This window comes from Rhipicephalus sanguineus, chromosome 4, assembly GCF_013339695.2.
Source record: "Rhipicephalus sanguineus isolate Rsan-2018 chromosome 4, BIME_Rsan_1.4, whole genome shotgun sequence".
In the NCBI taxonomy this organism is placed as follows: Eukaryota; Metazoa; Arthropoda; class Arachnida; order Ixodida; family Ixodidae; genus Rhipicephalus; species Rhipicephalus sanguineus.
This window is the reverse complement of record NC_051179.1, coordinates 149,651,779-149,661,437: the sequence shown is the minus strand read 5'-3', so window position 1 is coordinate 149,661,437 and position 9,659 is coordinate 149,651,779. Positions and strand designations below refer to the sequence as shown.

Here is a 9,659-nt window from a genome sequence, read left to right as displayed (position 1 = left end):
TTTGCGCTAACAACTAATAAGACCAATAGTAACGTGAACTTCAAAAGTAGCCTGAATGGCTTTATTCAAGACAGCTCGAAGAAACCATATTTTCAATGCATCTTCGTATTATTCAATTTCTGCGACCTCGTTAGACATACATAACCAATACTTCTTAGCTTAACCAATACTTCTTAGCTAGCTAGCATAGCTTAACCAATAAAACCAAAACATTTGTTAGAAAAGAACTCCAAATAGAAAGATGTAGCTTGACATTTCCTTTAGATTTCTGAAATATTACCCGTGCCTGTATCAATTGTCAATGCTTCGTTATTAAACATTGCTATGAACAAGTAACACGAAAGCCTTTTGCCATGCGGCTCCTCCCCGCAACCTATATGTAAGGAAATATGCTGCATGAGCGGTTGTTTTACTGGACATGTCCATATAATAACCGAGTCAGCCACCACAGAACCTGTTTTAAATAGTGTAGGATGTCATTGGCATTCTCCGTTCCCCTTGTCACTGGTGCAGTGTTCTCTGAAAACGTGTCTCATGCAAGAGATGTGCGTTCCACGTAGCCTAATTATGAGGGTGGGTTGGCGATTATCTGCGAACGCCAAATTCAACAATTCTTCTTAGCGAAGACGCTCTGCAGGAGAGCTTTGAGACGCTTGAACGTTTACCATCATCAGTGCTACGGAGCAGCTAGCTGATGGTTCTTCATGCGTGATTGCACACATTGCCACAAAATATGCCGTCACGTACGTGCACTATTCGTCCGAACGTGCTGTGTGTTTTACCTGTAATGCCGCGGCGCATAACTAAGTCTGAAGTCTTACAAGATTCGGTGGAGCGTTCGGGAAGGAACGCCCTTCTCTTACTCCTCCGCGCTCTCCTTTTGTGGCTGCTGCGAAAGTCGAATGAAGGCGTCTCTCGCTTCCTCAAAGACGACAACCGTGACTTGATGGCGCGAGAATGCTCCCACTACTTCAAGTGCAACTTTCTAATATCATCTATCCGCTCAGGCAAAACACTTCTGTGGCTATGGAAGTGACTGATTCGTCGAAGGGCGACGACCGTGCTGCGACTCGCGAGCCTCATGTTCGCACACTGAGGGTTCACTCTGATCGAACAGCGACTGGTAGCGGAACCGCTTCATCGCGGCTGGGACACCGTCGGGGCAGCCGTATTGGGAGTCCAGCTGTTCGAGCCGACTCGCTAGCCACACGGGAGGCGCAAGCTCACCGCGACGACGCACAGGAGCCTCTGTAAGCTTAAACGTCATGTGGAAACGACATTAGTGAGATTGATTAGAAATGTTGCATAAAGAAATTTTTACCTCATCTTTCAACGACGAAAATCAAGGCTTTATATCTTACAGTTGTTTCTCGTTCAGAAAAAGATATGTAACCTACAGTAAATATTTAGGATAGTAGGGGAGATTGATACACTGTCCCTGATACAACCAGAACAAAATACGGTGCATGTTCAAGAAAAAAACGAAGAGCACGACATAGAGTGCTTAGCAATCTGGTATGGAAGATTTAGTCTAGAAAACTAGGGCACGATTCAGTATTCTACTGCGGGAGAGCGTTAAGCTGTCTCCGAGCAAAGGTATCGGCAAGGTACTTATAACATGGTGTCAGCAAGCCAGTTGTCTTCAGGAAAACACACGGGCGATTTAGGGCACAATGGGAGAGCTATTATGTTCAGAAATATGGTTGACGATTCCGAGTGTCATGTATTTTACTGTGTTCACAAAAAAATTGGATTGATCTTGAGTAGCTTGTTCTCTACTATGGAAGAGCTGTGCTTTATGCAGCTGTCTTTACTTCAATTGTGAAAAAAAAGTCATACATTGCCGTCATACGACATTTTCTTTACTGTAAATATACAGTAAAAAACGGGAGCACCAGCTTGTTAATCCTGCAGTTTATTTGATCCCTGCAATTAGTTTCTGAGAAAATAGAACGCGTACAACTTTCTGTCGAGATTCCTGGCTCGGCGCGCCTCCTCTCTTTTCATTGTTCCATAATGTTCTCATTCCGTACTGATATGTATGACTTAAATGTAAACATTTCGACAGACGTCTGTCTGGCTGGGTGGAAGAATTAAGAAATTCAAATACCTCCAGCCACAAATTCGAAGAAACCAGCCCAACGAGTCTTCATCCCGTATGTTCCGGGAACTAGCGAACAGCTCGCCAGGGTTCTCGGAAAAGCTGGGGTCACGGTGGTTCACAAGCTGGCCTCAACGCTCGCTCGCTTACTACCGCGGCCGAAAGATCGACCATCCCGGGAGCAACACCAGGGCGTGGTCTACAAAGTGTCATGTGCCGACTGTCCAGCGAGCTACATAGGCGAGAGTAAGTGCTTCCCGGAAAGAATGCGCCAACACAAAAACGACGTCAGAAAGATGGAAATACAACGCAGTGCCCTTGCAGAGCATTGCGAGAAGCACGACCACAAAATGGACTTCGAGAGCGCTTCCATCATAGAAACGGAAAGGAATCTGGGAAGGAGGCTCTTACTCGAGTCGTGGCACATCCAGAACACACCTGCGAATGTGAACCGGTCCCTCGGAACAATGCCTCCGATCTACGTGCACGGCCTCCGGAACGTGGGGGAAAGAGAAAGGCGGAGCCAAAAACAAGCTGCGACGAAGCCTCCCTGATCAGCACAGTCACCCCTGAAGAAGAGACCAAGCCCGTCTGGAAACGTCGGGTTTCCTCCAAGAATTTGTGGCTGGAGGTATTTCAACTTCTTGATATGTATGACCATATAATGGGGCCGCTATTGATTATGCTTGGTTCGGCTACACGTTCGCACGCGGCTAAAGCCGTATTCCTTGCTATATTAAATCTCTACCGAATTACTCGGTCTTTGTAGATTGGAATATTTCGTTACTTGAAATGCAAAAGCTGAAATTCCTTTTTGCTGATTCTTTCTATCGAGTTTATATATCTTTCCTGAAACATCGGCCTGCCAAGTCCGTAGTGTGGGCCGTACACGAGTGAATACGATGTCATTCTTCGTGACTCAGGAATACAAACAGGACAGAGGTTCAGTGAAATATGGAAGCTGGAAGTGATGAGCAATGGCTGCACAGGAAATGTCGCTAGAGGCAAGCTTGTAATGTTTCGTCAAGCTTGTAAGATAAAATTGCTGGCAAAGATGGAGGCTTGAAATCATAACAAATCGTTAAAAAGAGAACATCGATATAGCCAATGTCTCAAAAAGTGGACTTGTCTTCGTCAAGGGAGCAACTGCTTTGAGGAAGACAAATCCGATTGTCAAGACGTCGGCTCCAGCGACATTGTCTCTCGAAACAGTTCTCATCGTTTCGAGACGTAGGTCACTCTAGAAAAAGCACGTGATTCAGTCGTCTCATTTCCTTCCGTAACTGGGTCAGTCTTGTTTGCATATCCCTGAATGCACCGGTTTTCTTATTACGATAGCTTTCGGAACAGCCAGGCCTATTCTTCCCTAAGCCCCGGCATCGGTAGAGTTTCAGCATTCCTCAAAGGGGTGTAATTTTACGCGGCAGAAAAGAGAAAGAAAGAAATGATACAATGCACCATATATACGGAAACTTTACGTCGGTGCTAACTTCTATTTACGTGTTCGTGAGCTCATGCGACAATGACGAATAACTCGAGAGAAAAAAATTTTTGATACCAACCCGTAATTTGATGGAACTGTGTGCCAGCGACAATAACTGGAAAAATCACTGAAGAAGTTAATATTTTTAAACAGCTCAAGACAAAAGATTACAGCAAAGAAATGTATCATGTGAAAGCACTGCATTTGTAAATTTGCTAAACAATTCACGACATTTTCGTAAAGCTGTACTTACTGGTTAATGTATTTACACCGGTGTATAATTAGGAATGTTTTACGAGTTTTGATGCAATATTACGCTTTGTTGGATAACTGTCATGAGATATTTTAGTGCTGGAGCTACGCACGCCTAATCATTAAGATTATGTAATGCGACGAAAGGCGCTAGTTGGTTCATGTCGGCTTGGCGATGAGATTACCGTAGGTAGCCGCTACGAAGGACAGACTACGAAGAGGACAGGACACAGTGTAACAAAACAAGCGCAGATTCCATTTTTTTTACTTTTGAATAAATATATTTCTTGTAACAAGAGCCTACATGAAACCTCAGCCTTCTTTCTTTAGCAACGCACCCCATAAAAATCGCTACTTTTATTGCTGAAAAGAGCAAATTTTCCTTTCAGTTCTGCTTACATAGAAGCTTCCGATAGAATATTTCATCTGAGCCCCTTAACAGTATAGTTTCTTGCAGAGAAAGCAGCTTCGTTACCTCTGGTAAGACGCAAGTGTACTGCATTGATATTTGTGTGATCTGTGGTAACGAAGTGCTCTTTTCCTTGACTTCTTTACAGTGCATCCAAGCCCCATGATCAGGCTCCTGTCATCTCAAGCGAGTGAGCAAACTCGACGAATATGGTGTCACGTTGAAACCATGTTCCTAACACATAAATATATTATCATACTCATACTCAGCCTATGTTTAAGAGATCTGTGGAAAGAAGGCATATCCCAGCGACCTCCGATTAGCCATGTCTTGTGCGAGCGGATTCCATTTTATCCCTGTGAACTTCCTCATTCCGCCGCTCTAACTCGCTGCCTTGCTCAGGTTCTTTTCCCCTTCCTGTGTTATCCAATATCTGTTACCATTCTTGCACGAATCGCGCTAGGGATGCTGATAGCAGCGGCTGAAAGCACATTATATAGTTTCCGTCCCCTCTACGCTCGTTGCACATTATAGTAGTGCACATGAACAGTAAGAACATGATGCATATACACCCATATCTTGTTCTTAGTGCAATGATTTACGTCCTAGCAATCTCAATAAAAGGCTTTCACTTGCAGCACATATAAAGCATCGTATGAAGTATTCAAGTAAAATATTTATAGACTGGTGTATATAACTATTATAAACAATCTTATGTGCAAAGGAGACAGTAGAAGTCTTATTGCAGAACTTCAACCCTAACGTAATGTCAACACTTACACGAGCTTGTAATGTATTAGAAATGAAGTCAAAATTTAGCAGAATCCCGCCTGGCCGGGGAAGAACATGAACGAAGAAAACACAGCGCCGACCAAAGTAAAAAAATATTCTTAACCGAAACTTCTTAGTATTTCTTAGCCGAAACTTCTTTTTAGGAATATGTTTACTTTGGTCGGCGTGTGTTTTCTTCGTCCATGTATTAGAAATGATAGCTGTAAATACAATTTAGCAATGAAATAGAGCTTGTGACTTAGATGTAGCTGATCCCGCACAAAAAATCAGGTGCGACAGTTTTAAAGCAATGTCACTCACAGCATTACAACCAATGAAATTGGCCTATAAATTTCCAGCGTTTACGAAATTCTTAAAATGTTACACAGATAATATCCAAAATTCTGTCTACTGTGAAATAGTTGATTTACTGGGGGTCATGGTATAGTATACCTGTGTTTTTGCGCTTTTTATGCACACTATTACGCGATGCTTCGGAAACTGTTAATATACTGTAATGGCGTACATTGTTCACAACTTGAACTATATTTTTTTGTCGAATAATAACAATTCGCTTAACGGGATACCACGTAAACGCCAGCCCTCTCTTATGTCCAACACTCGCAGTCAAAATTGATGGTTCTTGTGCAAAGAAAAGCATTCTTTTCTACTGAAAGGGGCCATGAACCACTTTTCCAAGTAATGATCTAATGACCTCAGTATTGGAGTTTACTGCCTCCCGAATCGATTGTCGAAAAATTTCCCGAATCTCTCAAGAATGAGCGGAGTTACGTAGGTTTGGCGCACGCTCTCAGCGCTTTCTCTCTTTTCTCGTGCTGACGAGCGCACTCGAAGCTACACAGGGAGGGATGGCACGGGGGAAAAAGTTACGTCAGCGCGCGTCGTGAAACGCGATCGCTCTCCCGCTGTAATTCGCGTGCGCGAGTGTGGCTACCTTGTAAAGTTAGCAGTCTGAGGAGTGCGGCGCCGACAAGTGGCGGCACCCCGTGGCAAGAAGAGCAGCTGATCTGAACGCCGCTCTCGATTTATGTCGGCTATCAGGCATTGAGGATGCTATGTCTTTTGCGACGTGGAGAAGCAGATACGCGACGTCAACCGGCAATCGCTCCGCCCACCGACGAGAGTGAGAACCGGCCTCTGTTTGAAAAGCGGGCGCCTGAGAAATCAGTAACATCGCGCTCCGCTTGCAGCCTTTACGCGGGGCGCACGACTGTAATATTTGGCTGAGCAGTTCATAGCCTTGTCAGCTTTCCGCAGGATGTGTTTTTTGAACCAGCCCAAGCGATGCTTCATGACCCGTTCAATATATTCAGAAAAGAAGTTGCGATTTTGAATGCCATCTCAATCGTTAGCAGTACATTTAGTTATGCGGAAAGCAGTGTCGTTGCCTTCGCTCAGACAGGAATGTGCTGATGTGTTCTTTATTTAGCCATAGAGACAAAGTGTTTGCTCTTTTTTTCTTCCAGTACCCCAAAGCCACATGAACCGATTCCCATCGCCTCTGGCGAGTGAGTATATGCCCACGTATACGCGGCTTCTCACTGAAAACAATATAACCATATACCCTGTCACAATCTTGCAGGAATCACTCGAAAGATGCTGGCGCTAGCGGCGGCAAACACGAAAGGGGATTTCACTGACGTCTGCGCTCCTGTGTCGTTAGTGTATTGCCGCTGGGCAGTGTGATAATGATGCATGTACACATATGCTTGTCCTCGCTGTAAGAAATTGCACCGCCATAACCTGATTTGTGCAGTGCGACTTGCACTATGTTGGCGGTGATGCATGATCATTCAAGTAGGAGATTCATTATCTGGTGTACATCTTTTCCATTTGTGAAGATATCTTTGAAGGACCGAGTCCAAATTGGAAGGAAATCCGTGGGACCTAAGAGTAAAGTTAAATCTTAATTCAAAGCGTTTATAGTCAACAAATGGTTGCCAGACATAACTCAAGGAGGGATTCAAGCAACGAAGCTGGAATGCGATGTGTTCACAAGAAAAACAAATCTCAGAATTTTTTTAGCAGTGGCTCTATCACCATTCGGCTGAAATATTTGGTATATAAAGTCACAGCTTTTGTGAATTTGCTAAACTAATTCTTAGAGGTTTTTTAGAAGTACGCGCGCAAGTTTTTCTAATATTGATGAGTGTTGCACAGCATATTAGTGTACTAGGTCTTTAAGAATGCCCTGTTAAGGGATACTTGCGAAGATGTGATATAATATCTTCTACTGACGTGCAGACTTGGTACCTTAAATTTGTTACTCTTTTTCATTGTAAGTTAACAGTAATTATTTTCAAGGAGATCATGGAGTCACCACAAGAGCACTCCTTTTATAGTACATACAATGAATCGCGAGGAAATCGGTGGTTCTATTCCTGAAAAAAGAGATGTACGTATGATTTTCAGTCTTTAAGATTATTTAGAAGTTGGCGATTTAAGGTTCATCTGGACACAGTAGCAGTACACCTGGTTGCGCGAAAAGCTAAGCCGTTGCTTTAGCTCTTACATGTAGGTAATGCAGTGTTTGCCAAGCAAGCCATAGTGAAAAAGTATTGCTACTGTTTTTCAGTGAACTGCAGCCCCGTGTGCAAGTTCCCGTCACCTCCAGCGAGTAAGTAGGCCACAACGTGCGTGGTGTAACCTATGAAAACAGTGTTCCGGACACCTAATTACATATATATATATATATGTATATATATATATATATATATATATATATATATATATATATATATATATATATATATATATATATGTTAGTAATCACAGAAAAATCGCAATAGGGGTGCTGGTACCAGCGACGTAAAGCTGGAAATGTGATTTTTCGTAACGTCTGCGCTGGCTATGGCATTACGGTATTAGAGCAGTTCAAGGAAAAAATGATGCACATAAACCCGGATGTCTTGTTTTTGGTGTGAGAATTTACACTGCCGCAATTTATTTACAATATGCAACTCGTGTGCCTGTAGCTTATCAACAAGCTCTGCATTGATAAACTCCTCGTAAATGATCGCTTTCTGTTTCTCAGCACCATCACTCACTCATGTGAGCTGAAAAGGCAAATGGAAAGATAACAATGAAAAATATGGTAGAATGAATGTCCGGTACATTGGAATTACTCATTTGCATCAAACCAGGTGTTTGGAGAGTGTGTTGACGTAATTAGCAAGTGTTAAGGTGAAGACTATCACGTGAAGAGTCCAACGGGTTATAGATTGGTTTAATGAGTAGGGGTGCTTTATTTTAAAAGGCTCGACGTCTACTGGAGAGAAATTACAGATAAACAACACAGAAACTGCTTGATAACCAAGACGATACTAAGCGTACCTGTCGGCACTGCTCTCATCTTGTTCTCTCACATGTAACGCATGCGATTGCAATCGCTGTTTTTACTGCTGAGAAAAGCAATCATTCCTTTTCGACGTATTTACATTGAGGCTGCCTATCCAACGTTTCATCTGACCTCCGCAGCATTACATTAAATTATACGGATATCGGTGCCGTCACATAGCAGTAAGAAGTGTTTTGTGTGAGCCAAAGCGACAATATTTTTTTTTTCAGGTCACCGAAGCCCCGTGAACAACCCCTCGTCGTCTGCAGCGAGTGAGTATGTCCAGCCATGAACAGAGTCACGTAGAAAACAATGTGCCCGACGTGCAAACATGTATCTCTTGAATCTTTTGCAGGAATCGCCCTATGCATGCTACTACCATCGTCGAAAAGCAAGAAAGGTGATTGCCGCGAAGTCCGCGCTCGTGTCGTTAGAGTAGAGCCAAAGAACGGGGTACGAAGGATGAATGCACAGCCGTGTAGCTTGTTATCGGTGTACAGTAATTCACGCCACGATAACTGCGCTACAAGCCTGCATTTTGTAACACGTTCGAAGCGCTGCATGATATATCTATGTAACACTCCCTGTATCCGTTACGTATATTTGCACAATGAGGGTAAGTGTAAAGCACACATAATCCACAGTTCTGATTTTAGACCAAGCGTTTTCTCACATCAAATAGCCGTTGCAGCGGCAAAGTAGCAAAGTCGAATGTCACCCAGAACAACAGCAAGCTCTGCTCTTCCATTAAAGAAGCATTAAAGGGCGCCTAGAGCAGTAAATGGCTAATGGCATTGAATACGTCAAAATGTAAAGTATTGTCATTTACTCGGAGGCCTACTCCTTCACTGAATTCCTAAAATATCAATGAAGACTCTGTTGCAATCGCTACACAATATAAGTACCTAGGCATTATATTCACTTCAAATATTTCTTGGTCAGAGCGCATAAGCTCGATTTCAACCAACGCGTCCAAATCCTTGGGTTACTTGCAACGAAACTTAAGAAATGCTCCTTCTAATGTTCGCACCCCCCCTTACCAGAAGTACCTTATTGACATTCCAGAACGATTTCAGAGCAGGGCAAGCCCCTTTATACTAACGATGACAGCTCTTACTCTAGTGTTACGCAAATCGAAGTTAACCTTTCACTGCAATTTATGAGTACTCGCCGTGACATTTCCTTGCTGACACTGTTTCACAAATTCATTCATCTCGAGCAACACTAGATTGCTTGAAACGACCCTACTCCACGTCACACAGCCTTCATAATCATTTTAGCTATA

The 9,659-nt window shown here is 43.1% G+C and overlaps 1 protein-coding gene across 1 annotated transcript in view; it reads left to right on the top strand.

Moving 5' to 3' along the window:
• The first annotated feature begins 1,026 nt into the window (after nt 1–1,026).
• The window catches only part of LOC119391729 (acetylcholinesterase), a 31,642-nt gene continuing 23,009 nt past the window's right edge, over nt 1,027–9,659 (top strand). The window contains exon 1 of the mRNA XM_049415377.1: nt 1,027–1,250. Coding sequence (XP_049271334.1) covers nt 1,027–1,250 — 224 coding nt within the window. The remainder of the gene's footprint in view (nt 1,251–9,659) is intronic.